The sequence below is a fragment of the Falco biarmicus genome, chromosome 2 (genome assembly GCF_023638135.1).
Source record: "Falco biarmicus isolate bFalBia1 chromosome 2, bFalBia1.pri, whole genome shotgun sequence".
Lineage (NCBI taxonomy): Eukaryota > Metazoa > Chordata > Aves > Falconiformes > Falconidae > Falco > Falco biarmicus.
This window is the reverse complement of record NC_079289.1, coordinates 114,727,668-114,740,505: the sequence shown is the minus strand read 5'-3', so window position 1 is coordinate 114,740,505 and position 12,838 is coordinate 114,727,668. Positions and strand designations below refer to the sequence as shown.

Genomic DNA, 12,838 nt, shown 5'->3' with positions numbered 1-12,838 from the left:
TGTAAATCAGCACTAGGAAGCTGTGACCAGCATGTCACTGAATTCATAGACCTTGAAATGAAAGGTGTTGAGGATGATCCAGCAATTTTTGAGTTGCAGAGCAGAGGCAGAAGAAATAAAGTATGAGTTTCATTACGTGACAGCTTTTCTTTCCCACTGGCTGCAAAAAAATAAGGCTTCCAGCTTTTGCCTTTGAGAATCTACAGACTGGCACGCACTACAAAGGCTCGAAGAGCTGCTGTAGATGATGCAGGCTTCACTTTGCTGGGGCAGAGTGTGAAGCTGCTGCAGGGGATGAACCCTGTGAGACTCGACCTTGAGCATCACACTCCTGAGCAAAGCCCTGCAGGACCTGGCACACAAAGCGGCGCTGGTGGCTCACCCACAGCAGGCACCTGGGGTCAGAACTGGAGTCGTATGAGGTGCCAGCACCAAGGGCAGGAGACTGGGGTGGGAGGGCAAAGCCAAGGATGGTGAGTCCCATGCTCGGTGCATACAAAGGGGCAGGGTGAGAGGGGCCCAGAAGAAATCCCTGGGTGGCTGTAGACAAAGGCTTCTTGAGCTGTACAGAGCAGGACTTGATATTACACGAGACTGGAAGTCCTGATACGAGTGGAAAAGACAACTTTCCATTGAGTTGGGAGATGAAAAAGAAGGTGTTGAAAGACCATTTTTGTATGGGTAACCTGTCTGATTTGTAACTTTTATGTCACCTCATGCTCCAGCACATTCAACAGCCCATCCCTTTTCTTCCACTCTGTCCTCTTTACAGACACCTGCCGTCTAGAGGACCATGCCTCTGGTTTGCATGGACAGCCCCTCTGCCTCTAACGGGGAATGAACACCTAGAAACTGGGAATGAAAACACTGGGTTTTCATGGAGGGGCAGTGTTGACAACACTGTGCACTTTGTAAAGACTAAGTGAGAAACCAAATTACACTATGCACATTTCACAAGTTAAACACACGCTCGCTGCAGGGCCCAAAGGGTAAAATTCCTAGGAAAGCTGGCCCACAAGCTCAAGTGTGTATATATGAAAACAGGACTGGTTTCATCTCAACTTACATCAGGGGACCATGGCACTCTGCAGAAAGGTATTTCAGGATGATTGACTTGAATAACCCATGATTGCTGTTGCAGTACAGTTTTAAAGGATAATGAAACCCATTCTTAAAACAGGAAGAAAGAATACAAGTGAATTTGGGTTTGTGTTTTACACAGGCAATAAAAGAACATTTCCCAGACTCTTTCAGATAGGATGCCAATTTATTTTGACCTAAGCTTCCCATAGGCAGAAGTTTGCAGGGCTCAAACAACTTATTGTAGCAGGAAGAAATCATAAACGCTTTTGGGACTCGGTGCTGAATAGCTACTAACTTCTGCTAGCAGCCCCACACATGGAAGAACTGCAGAAACAGTGCAGTCCTGCCCTTCTGGTGGCCCTGGAAATACTATTGCTTGAACAGAATACAAAATCACTCCTGTCATTATCTTTCTAATGCTCTGTCCAGTCTATTTTTGACTCTCATGGGAAAGAGTTTTCCACTACATTTGGTTTCCACCACGCTATTCCAAGCCCTGCCAGACCTCACTGGTAGAAATCCTTCCTGCCATTCGATGAGATATACATCTTCCCTTTAACTGGATCCCATTATTCCCAGGTGTACTGCTTTTCCAATGGCACTAATTCTGTTTTCTCTGTGTTTAAAGCTCTAGGCTACTGTCTTTTGTCTCACTGCAAAGCCACACTGACTTGTTTAACTCCATTCTTCTGAGCCAGCTTTCCCTCTCCTTTTTGCATTTTTGTGTCTTTCTGTGAACAAGTTATTGGTCTGCATCCTTTAGATACCAAGGCTTTCCGAGCTGCACTTGTTAATTCTCTGCACCTGAAAAGCTGTGACCTATGCAAGCAATAAATTTCTTGCCTTAAGCAGCAGCATGTAGCTTTGCTCAGTGATAGAGCATGAGGGAAAGGTATTATATTTTGTGAAGTACTTCAAGATGCTCAGAAAAGCACCACTGCATGCCATAATTATTAACTTGTACAAAAGCACCATCTGAGCTGTGGCCTGATCATGCCGAGAGGCATTTGGAAGCCTGGGATGAACAGTGGCTTTGTTGAAGCTGGCAGTGGTGAATCAACATCTTTTGCAGATTGGCCACTAGCCATCCACACTGACCAAAACACTGCGTGCATCTTGATGCAAAGGGTAAACAGGTTGGTTTGCATAGGGACACTTGTATGCAAAAACCAGCTTACTGGCTTGCTGCCTGTTGTGTGGGTTTTGAGCTCTTTTAAAAAAATTTGATGCTAAAGAACAAAAGAAAAAGGGCATGCAGCTATACTAGCTGTCCATCTGGCAAGTGAGGTCTAGGTCTTTTCCTGGAGAAGTCTTCCAGAAACACCTTTAGCAAGTGATGTGCTCCTATCTGAAAAGAATTTGGTCTGACGTCTTTTTTTCTTTCTAACAAGTGAAAACTTCATTTCGCACTAATGGAGCAGGTAAGCCTTATTGTTGTCAGTACATTACCAGAACCCATATACTGGCGAGAAGATATCCTAAAGGTATGCCTCAGACTTGGTATTGATGTAAAAGCATTTCTGGCATAAGACTTATAGCTGGATACATTGTGGCTCGGACACAATGAGACTTAAATCCATGCCTATGCAAGCCCCCATAAGAATAAAGTGTCCCATGCCTCTGGTAATAACTAGGTGGGAAGCAACTGTGCCGTAAGTGTGTAACAGTAACTTCTCCTTACACAACAGATCTCCTGTCTCTAGGCCGAATTCATCCTTATGCATGCTGTGTTGCAAACTGCTAAAGGCATCTAATAATCTGTAAGTCAGAAAGACAAGCTGTGCCTCTGCAGTATTATAGCATCTATAGGTAGCAAGAAGGCTTCACCAGTAAAATAGGTCCTCCATAAAGGTTCTCTTGCTGCTGGGTACAGCTGCCATTTCAGATCCCATACTCAGGCTGTAGAGTTGGTGTTTTAGGAAAAGGAGCATCCATCTTTCTACAATTGTTAACCTAGCACATGGAAACAGAAAAAAACACCCCTAGTTCATATGGGCTTGGTCATTTCCGTGATGAAAACCAGCAGTTTCCTAGCAGCACCTATCGATAAAGCAATGCTGATGTTTCCCCTTGTTCTTCAGATAAGCAGATCCTGGGAATGTATGAGAAGGTATGCATAATATGCTGCTCAGCAGTCACACGTCCTGCCAGTTAGACTGGAAAGAAAGGCTTTTCCAAAATGCTATCACCATGATGCAGGATAATCATACTACCAAAGTTTAAAACGGGGAGTGGGGCAGAGGAGGGGTTCAGAGGAATCATCCCTCTCCAGTGACACAGGAAAAGCTTTAATTCTGCAAACCATTTACTCTGGAGTCTCTGCTAGGTACAAGAAAGGGTCACAGCACAGCCCACGGGGTTTGGTTCTGTTCCTTTCTGTTCTTCAGGAGGCAGGCCTCATCCAGTCACTGGGATGTGGAAGTCTGGCATACCTGATCCTTTCCGCGATCCTCTGCTGCAGACATGTTATTAACTGTCAGGCAGGTCCTAAATCTGCCCAGACTTGAGGAGTAAAATGGGGTCATATGGTACCTCTCCTAGTTATATTTAAATACTCTTCCCTTTATCTACACAGACACTCTGTGTGAGTCCGTCATTTTGATGAGTTTTGGAGGAAACCCTGAAAACAAGTGTATTTGAGTTTACAATGTTCTGCTAAGCAAAAAGAGGAGTGGAAAAGGAATGTTTTAACTTTTGGAATGAAAGCCAAGCAGCAGAGCTTCCTGAGAAAGGGAAATTGTTTCCTGGCAGAGCAAACCGTGGCGTAATGCCTGTACTTAATCTTGGCCCTGCAGCTGCAAGGGTGGGCAGAGACCTCGCCCAGCCCAGCTCACCTCTGCATGGCTTACTGTCCTGCTGCTCCAAGGACCATAATGGTTACAGATTTCAGTCCCCTTGTCTGCACAGTACCAAGTACCCTTTCCTCCATCCCCTCCACTGCAGTTGTCTCGGCTGACAGGTCACGTATCCTTAGTGCAGTTTTCCTAGGGACAGAGTATGCGCCTATGCTGAAAGTAAGCCGCCTTGTAGTTTGGGCCAAGGCATCATTCCCTGTGGCTCCTGGGAGGATGCAGCAATTGGGATACTGGACCTGGAAATGTGCTCACTTGTGACGTCTGGCTGACCACAGCACAAAGGAAGAAATGGCTTCTGACCTCACCTCTTGAGAGAGAGGACGTGTTTGAAGCCCAGGAGGTTTCTGCAGCCTCCTGCTGAGACGAGGAACAGAGGACTCTGAGGATTGTTCTCCATGTTGCTCACTAGAGGAGCAGGGCAGGACCCAGGGCCTCTGTGGTATCCTCACCTGACACAGGAGGGGGCTTTACTGAAAAGAGCGGTGGTCCCATCACTCCCTAGATGTCCCAGATGAGGACACTGTGGTGTGGGGAGAGCACAGGGCCTGGGGCTGGAGCCATGTCCAGTAGGTTGCCCAGAAGTGAAGTGGTGGAGTGAGCAGAGAACTGCTCTCAGCCCTGGAAAAGCTTTCCCTCTCCTAAGCCAGTGTAGCAATAGGCAAATTGAACATCCAGCAGGAGCTAGTTTCAGAAAAGAGACATGGAAATGGAGATGTCACAGAAAGAAATGAAATCTGTTGGTAGGCACAACAAAGAGGGCAGCCTTCCCAAAATAAGCCTGGTTACTGCACCCTTGCAGCTTAGGGAACCCGTTGCACCATAGGGAGCCACCAAAGTGAAACTCAGCCTTGGATTGCTTCCTTTTGCTGTGCCAGTAAAGTTGAAATGTCTCCATGCTCCCAGGCTCCTACAGAGAGGCTGGGAAGAGGAATGCCATGACCGCCGTTGAAAATGGGCTGCAGAAAGCCACAAGCACTTTCAGTGGATGCCTTCACTCAAACATCTGCAGCAAGGTTTGGTACAGCTATGGGAATTAGACAGCTCGGACCAAATCTGAAGATGTAAACTAACAAACCAACACAATAATTTCCGATCTTTTTGTACCATCAGTGCAAAGAATGTTTAGTGGCTAAACAAGTGGCTTGGTTTTCATCAGTGCCAACTTTATGCATTTTTGATAGGAACTCCTCATCTTAACCATCTGTGATATAAGCTTCATGATTTCAATTTCCTTTCACATCAGTCATAAGACTGGAAAGAAAACTGATTGTCAAATCTATCTTGCATCAAGAAGCTGGGTCTTCACAAAAAAGCCCTGAAGATCAGCAGACTCACAAAACCACACAAACTGCGAGAACAGGGGGTTTGCTGCCTTTTTCTCCCTCTTTGAGATTTTAAATTGTTACAGTGACTGTTTTCAATGTGGCACGTTCCTGACGGCAGAATGGCTAAGACTGTAGGTGCCAACCCCTAAGGAGCAGCAAAATCGCACTGACTACCCTAAGAAAGTGATCCTAACTATTTTCTTCTGTGGGTTTAAAAAAAATTAAAGGGTCTTTCTGCCAGAGACACGATGGAAATCAGCTGGCTAGGTCAGCCCTCTGCCCTTTTTACCCTAATGCTGGTAATCCGCATGTGTCCCACTAGAGCAGAGTTCGCCAGCTATGCCAGCAGGAAAGCGCAGAGCAGCTCGGCCTGCCACTGATGAAGCAAATGGGGAAATGACAGAACTTCTCATTCCTGTTGCATAGGACCAATAAATGTGTTTTTAAAGCAAAAGACTGTAGCGAGTCTCTGGGTCCTGCTCATGCTGCCTGTGAAACACTCTTAGGAAGAAAGAGAGAAGAGAATTGGCAGGTGGGAACTCAAGTTCTTGCTCTTGGCTCTATTTTGGTCTAATATCTTCTTACCTTTGGGATATTAACTACCTTTTCAGAGGGTTGGGGCAGGAAGGGAAGACCAAGCACACTACTTAAACAATGCCTTGGGAGCCGAGAAGTTTTAAAAATAAGAAGGGAAGCAGCAGTCTACAGACAATCAGAAAACAAGGTAACATGGGGAAAGAGCAGCAAACAGGGGTAAGGGGACAGAATCAAGAGCAGGAAACTCTTAGTTTAAATACTTCAGAGAAACTTCCTGACCGTCAGACCTTCTGTATGTGTCACACGTGTCTCCCAAAAGGAAATGGCAAGTCTGTCCCTTTCTACTCTGAAACATCGCTGTGGCGGACAACAGAAAATACTTGAGGGGTGCAGTCCTCTGTGTGGAGAGGGGAGGGGGTGGGGGAGAGTGTCCTCAACATGGCAAAATACTTGCTTCAGCCCTAAGCTAGTCTTTGTTCCCTATGTGGCTTACTGTACACAGCAGTTGTAACAGATTAAAAGCTCGGCTCCCCTTCTCCACTGAGACATCACAGGATACAATATAGCAAAAAGGAATAAACCAAGCATTAACAGCTACTGATCCAGGCTCTGTCAAACCTAAAAACCCTTATAAAGTTATAGATCTAGTCTCTGCTGAGTTGGTTTGATCACTGCTCAGTCCTTCGCCACACCAAAATCTGTTCAGGTAGTTTGCTGAGGACATTTCTTGTAATGAACATGCTTGATTTTAACCCTTGCCTGGGGGGCAGGCCAGAGCAGATAACAAGGACTGCAATGTTAGCACCTGGGTGTTATCAGAACAGCCCAGCTGAGCTATGCACTGGAAATCAAAGAAAAATTGTAGTGGGGCCTCAAGCACACTGTTCCCTGGCTTTGCTGCGTGTCTCCTGCTGCTGGGGCTTCACTGACACAGAAAAAGGCCTCTCTGGGAAAATAATATGAAGCGTTTAGTAAGATCTGTGTTTAGCTGACAGAAATACTGAAAGTCCTCTTTCATCATCTGAGGTTTTGCCAATGTTGCAATCACCTTTCTATCTCCCGTGCCCCTCCTAAAAATAATTTTTTTTTTTCCTTTGCCACTTGAAAAACTGTTAGAAAAGCTAGTGAATCCAGTCTGACATGAGGGAAGCAACCACCATCACTTCCATTTCGTATGAATGGGAAAAAAGGCAAGGGGCAGTGAACTGCTTTGCCCAAGAGGGTGCGACACAGGAGAAGGCTTGGATTTAAATGCCAGGAAAGCTCGACTCCTGTGCACCGGCTGTGTGCCCACCCGTAGACATGAGCTCCGACTCTTCTGAAGAGCAGGACATGCAGCATGGAGGAAAAGGGAATACTCCAGGGGTGTGCTACTCATTTACCTTGCCAAAGCAAAGGATCTCAGGTCCTCTTTCCCAAACCAAAACACTCTATCAATAACAAAAGTGAGACCGCTGAGTCCATGTGGAACAGGGACACACACCTCTTGGGGTCCAAATTACAGCTGCTGCTGCATGGGTTGGGTAGGTATCAACCCCAAGGAGCCCGCTAATCCTGCATGGTTTGTTTACTTCTCCTTATGTTCCCATTTTTACTGAATTCTTAAAATCTCCTTTCAAACTGATACCTGTTAAAATTTAACTCTCCCACCTCAGAGACTAAAAAAGTAAATAGCAGTCCTTCCTCGTTCCCCTTTCACAGATGTAATTTCTCTCCACACCATCCCCCTACTTTCCAACTCTGGACTAAAACCTGCAGAATATTCTGAGGTACGTAGCAGAGTCTGGGGTGGAGGGAAAAAGACATTTATCTGAACCTCAGCAAAGAGATATTTTGAGCTGTCTTTAGTGAGAAATTGCTTTGCAAGGTGGAGCTAATGCAGATTGAGGAGCCAGTCACAAGCTAGTGGAAATAAAAGTTTTCTTTACCTCCATGTCCTGCAAGAGAGAGGTGTCTTCAGGGAAATCTTTCTTCCCCACCCCTTTCCCTCTTATCTGTGGGAAAACTTCAGCCAAGTCAGAGCAAAGTCGTGCCGCTGTGGAGGGTAGGTAATATCCAAGCTCCGGCTCAGCTTGAAAACTGACAGAGCCCAGTGAGTGGCCCTGCACTACGAACAAGGAAGAAGGGCGGGTGGGTGAGAGGAAGGGAGGGAGGGGAGAGGAGGGGGAGGCCAGGCAATCAGGGTTTAAATTTAGACACAAATCTAAAGAGATACTGTCTTTCCCGGAGTGCTGGGCTCATGAGGCAGCAAGCAGCAAACTCTGCTGCTGTGCCCAAACTTGGGGACACCACACATGCATTTTCCCCCTTCCTTTCTTACTCCCCCTTGTATTTTCTATCCCCTTATATTTTCTATCCCCTTATCTTCCCACCCTCCCGCCCCCCCCCCCCCCCCCCTTTTGCCTCTATTTTTCTCCGTTGCTTGCCATTGCTCTGCCGGTGTCTCTCTCCCCTGTCTACGCTTCCCTCTCCAAGTCTGCAGGGTCTCTTCCTTGTTTATTCGTGAGGAGGATCTTTTTTCCTCTAACTGCAGCCTCACTTCTCTCTTCCTTCTCACTTTTAGGTAATTTCAGTCAGCTGTGGACTGTCTTTAGAGCGGTTTGAGAGGCAGAAGAGGAGCAGAGCAAGGGTAATTATTGTGTTTGAACAGAATTTAAGGAATCGACGTCCTGGTGCATGGCTGGGACTCCCAGGGATGGCAATAGTATTGATACTACTGTGCTGCTGGGTGATTCCCTGAGACATCAGGGCTCCACTGCGAAGAGCCCTGCACAAAGGTGGGCACAAGCAGAGGGTCTCCATGCAAGGTGTCACTGGCTAGCTGTAAAACAGGACTAACTCTTTCCACGCTGAATTCATGTCTCACACTACCCGGTCAGAGGTGCAGAATGTTCTCTACCTTCACAGGGAAGGACAAATTTGTGCCCTGGAAGTGAGCAGCTTCGATGGTGGTAGAAAAATTCAGATGGGGAAAAAATAAGCCTCGGGAATGTTTTGCTACAGTTTCTCTTTCCATTCAGATCACAGCATGGTAAACTAGACATCTCTTCTAGCAACTGTTTGCACATGCTCCTTCTCAAGAATTTCAGTCCCCACCTCTTGAGAGCAGGGTGGTGCAAAGGAATTTGGAAACACTCCCTTTGTCTTCTGCTGGCTTCCTTGCCTTGCATGCAGCTGCAAAATGACACAATGTCATGTCGTCATTTTGGGATGATACCTCTGGGGCAGAAGAGGGTTAAAGCATCTTTTCTAGAAAGGCATGCATACTTTTCCTTTGCAGTGTTTCACAAGTCCATGCTGGCTACTGCAGAGAACACTCCAGGATGGATTTAAATGTAACCATCATGATATCCCCAGTTATTGTTACCAATAAATTGTCTCAACATAGTTGTTCTTACAGTATAGTAAACTCTTGCTGTACTGCATGTTGAAGGACTTCAGTGGAATTAGCAGATTTAAGTCATGATCTCATTATCTCCCAAATTCAATATACAATGATTACTTGGTCCTGAGCCAAAAGAATGGTAGGCTGAGTTGCTGTGATCTGGAGATTGGGTAAGAGGACTAGTTACTGTTGCTGAAACACTGGATTAGTTGAAACGTCTCTGCTGCAAGCAGCCAGAAGATGCTGCAACTACAGATATAAGAAAATAGATCAAAAATCTAGAAGAAATATATTACTTCTTGATTGGAAATCCTATTGATTTCTTGAAGCCCTGACAACGATAAGCTAGGAGAGGCGATAGGAACTGAACTGTGAAGGAGGGTGAGGCAGGGAGGGCAGGGTGCTTTGGCTGCTCCTGCCCTGCCTGCTGTCAGGACAGAAGGAGGATTTCATGCTCAGGGATCTCACTGTGGGCGTTGGTCACAAGTGTAATTTTCAAGATGTCTGCCGTGTAACAGACCATCAAAATCACATACCTCCAGTGGTTGCTTCATGCTGCTCTGGGTCTATTTCAGTATTTTCTTGCTGCTTTCAGGGGTTGTACCCTGTGGAGGAAACTGTTTTGTTAGGTCTACAGAAAAGGAAACTGCTAGGCAGAGACAGTATCACTTTACCCGTACCAATAAAGCAAAGGTAGTTGCAGCTGCCCCACCACAATTTTTCACTCTATTTATTTCTGCTCCCAAGTACCTCACCACAAGGCAAATCTTTTCTGCCAGCAGGATTCTCAAATGCCATTGCTCTGAGCATGGTACACAGTACTAAGCTTAATGCTAAACCTTTCTTCCTGAAGGAGAAAGGAGAGAACGCACAGAAATACGGTGTATGTTTTTCTCCAGACAGGAAGCCTTGCGGTGGGGATTTGCTCTAGACTTTCTTGTTTCTGGACTGACAAACACTAGAAAATCTAAAGCAAACAACCCACATGCTTTAACTGCAAGGACTTGTAACAAACATTATTAAGGGAGGTTATACTGAGGAACTAGGTGTTTTGCATGATGTGCATGTACAAGGATGGATGTGAGATATTTTAGAGTGTGGCTCTGCATCGCCATGTGTATCTGTTTACAGACCTTCTGGGATATAGCAGTGTCTATGACACTAGTTCATATAAGCAAAAAAATGTTTCTACATCTGTTCTGCTCAGAAGGGGAAAAACGCCATCATCACAAATGCCATTGAAACAGACTCTAGGGGGAAATTTCATTTGAGGGAGAAAAAGTTGCAGTTGCGGAACCCTGGATTTTGCAGCTTCCCAGCTGATTCTTTTCAAGACACGAGAGGCCAAACCAGCAAGTTTGCTTCAGGCCAAATGGCTGGCACTCCTGCTACAGGCAGTATATAGGTGAGAGCTGCAAGGATATCCTTCATCCTGTCATGCCAGCAAACAGGTAGCATAAATAGTTTGGTCATGCTTAGAAACACCATGCGTAATGTTTGCTGGCCTCTTGTATCTTGACTATGAAGTATGGACCATGGGGCCTCCATAGGGTGCTACATCAACAGAAAAAAGATGCAGGGACATGGCAATTCTTTGTTCAGGGGCCAGTCAGGAAAGAAAACTCCCGAGGGTATCTGAAACTTGGAGTCTGGTATTTGTGTCCATGCAGCTATCTCACTCGGGTGTGTCTGTCTAAGCGCCAGATCTGGGGAGGTATGTTTGTCAGGGTGGTGGACGAGCAAAGGGTGGAGGGAGCTGTGGGTCCCTGCAAGACAGATTGAAATTCTGTACTTTGTTAAGGCATCTGTTGAGGGTTTAGTAGAGCTCACCTGTCAGTGCCAGTAGCTGAGATTGTTCTGTCCACCTCTGTGTCTGGCTTTGGTTGCTAGTATCCACATCGTTTTCCTGAATTCATGCTATTAACCAGCAGCTGTTACCATGCTGGGCTTTTGACTCCGTGCAAATGGGGTCTCAACCCTTCCTGTTCCCACTCAAGCAACTCAATCCTCAACTGAAAAAAAAAGGGGGGGGGGGGGGTAAGTTAACCACAGAAAAAAAGCATTTTCATTTCAAAGATCAATTAACTCTAAAAGCCAACATCCTGTTTTGGTTGGGTTAGCTCATCTGACAGGAAGCAAACATGAACAGTGTTTTCTATGGGAACTCGGTTTTGAACCCACCGTTCTGCTGTGTTCTGAAGTATCTGCTCCCACCAACCCTGCCTTTGCCCCCCAGCGTTAAACTAACCCTGTGGATGCTAAGCCTCACCCTCCTCTTCAGGGAGTTATCAGCAGGAAATGAAGTCAGCTGGAACACTTTGTACCATCAACATTTTATGCTCTAACTCTGCAGCTGCAGTGAAGAATGTCTGAGAGCACACACATACACACACACACACACACACACGTGTCAGCATCCGTGCATACACATGGACCGTGTGCCAGGCACAGTGCACCTCTGGGAATTGATGTGAATAGGAACACCCCATTACCAAAGATGCTTGAATTAAGCAAAAGGACATGGTTATAAGTGATTCTTGCCAAGCTGCAGTGGACAGGGAGCGTGACACTGTGTGTATTGTGCAGTGCCCACATAAAAAATAAGTGACAGAGATTAACCAAAAGACTGAATCATTTCACATGTTTCTGACTGTCAGCCTGTGCCTGAGTGCTAATATCATGGTTCAGATTAACCAAGCTTCTTAACTCCCAGGCTCTGGGTAAAAGCCTGTCCCTAAGCAGAGTAAAGTTAGGAAAATGCTGTGCTATACTCTACAGGGAGCATTCCACCTGCAATGCTTGCCTGAGTGGCTCTGCTCAGAGTAATGAGATCACGCTGAGGTAACCACCCTCATTCATACCAAGACACCTGGGGCTGGTGGGCAGTGTATACGTAGTGTCATCTTTTGCAGCATTTGAATTTCTTTGGAGAGCTCTTCTTTCACTGCTGATCCACCTGACCTAAGAGAACAAACTGAGCTGGGTCATTAAGAGGCATGGCTACATCCCAGTATATTAATATAGTGATGGGACAAATATCAGGGTCAGCTGCTGACAGCTTGCTTCTAGATTGAAGAGTTCCTCCACCAGTTACTAGTTTTAATGCACAAAAAGGCTTAATAAATAAAAAGTTACAGTCAGATCATGGGTGGATATGGTTTTGATTTTGATTATGATCATATTTTCGATTACATTTTTCTCAGGTCAGTCCTACTGCCCATCTCTCAGTGTCCTATAAAGTGGTGTCACAGCTGGCCCTCACAACAGGTTCCTCCAAAACAGCATGCAGCCCAAGCTCTGACTGAACAGCAAGATTTTCTGACTGAAAATGGAAGAACATTTCTGGTACCTAACAGGTTACATAGAGAGGAAATTTGCCTTGCCACTGCCTGTGTGGTAGCTGTTAAAACGGTAAAAGGACTTTTAGATGAACACCAGGCCAGCGCTGCCTTCGTTTCACCTATCTTTTAAAAAATACCCTGATGAAAGGGTCAGAAGCTAAGTTCCCAACCAAGCTAATCTGGGAACTTTGAGGATAAGAACAAATAAACACTGCCTGCCTAAGCATGCAACACCTTTTTGTGTTCAGCAAAGGTCTGTGTTGTGTGCCATTTCCTATTAGCAGTACACTGCAACGTTTGGCAGGGCTGACA

General features: G+C 45.8%; 1 protein-coding gene across 2 annotated transcripts in view; it reads right to left on the bottom strand.

The window, feature by feature from the left end:
- RCSD1 (RCSD domain containing 1) overlaps window positions 1-11,161 on the bottom strand; it is a 39,301-nt gene extending 28,140 nt beyond the window's left edge. The window contains exons 1-2 of one of the 2 annotated variants that reach the window (XM_056328292.1): window positions 11,016-11,161; window positions 9,722-9,790 (exon numbers count right to left, since the gene is read on the bottom strand). In XM_056328292.1, the coding sequence (XP_056184267.1) occupies window positions 9,722-9,739 (18 nt within the window). In that variant the 5' untranslated portion in view covers window positions 9,740-9,790; window positions 11,016-11,161. Of the gene's footprint in view, window positions 1-7,728; window positions 7,928-9,721; window positions 9,791-11,015 lie in introns of those variants that run through there. The other variant, XM_056328293.1, reaches the window with a different exon arrangement.
- Between the last annotated feature and the right edge of the window lie 1,677 nt (window positions 11,162-12,838).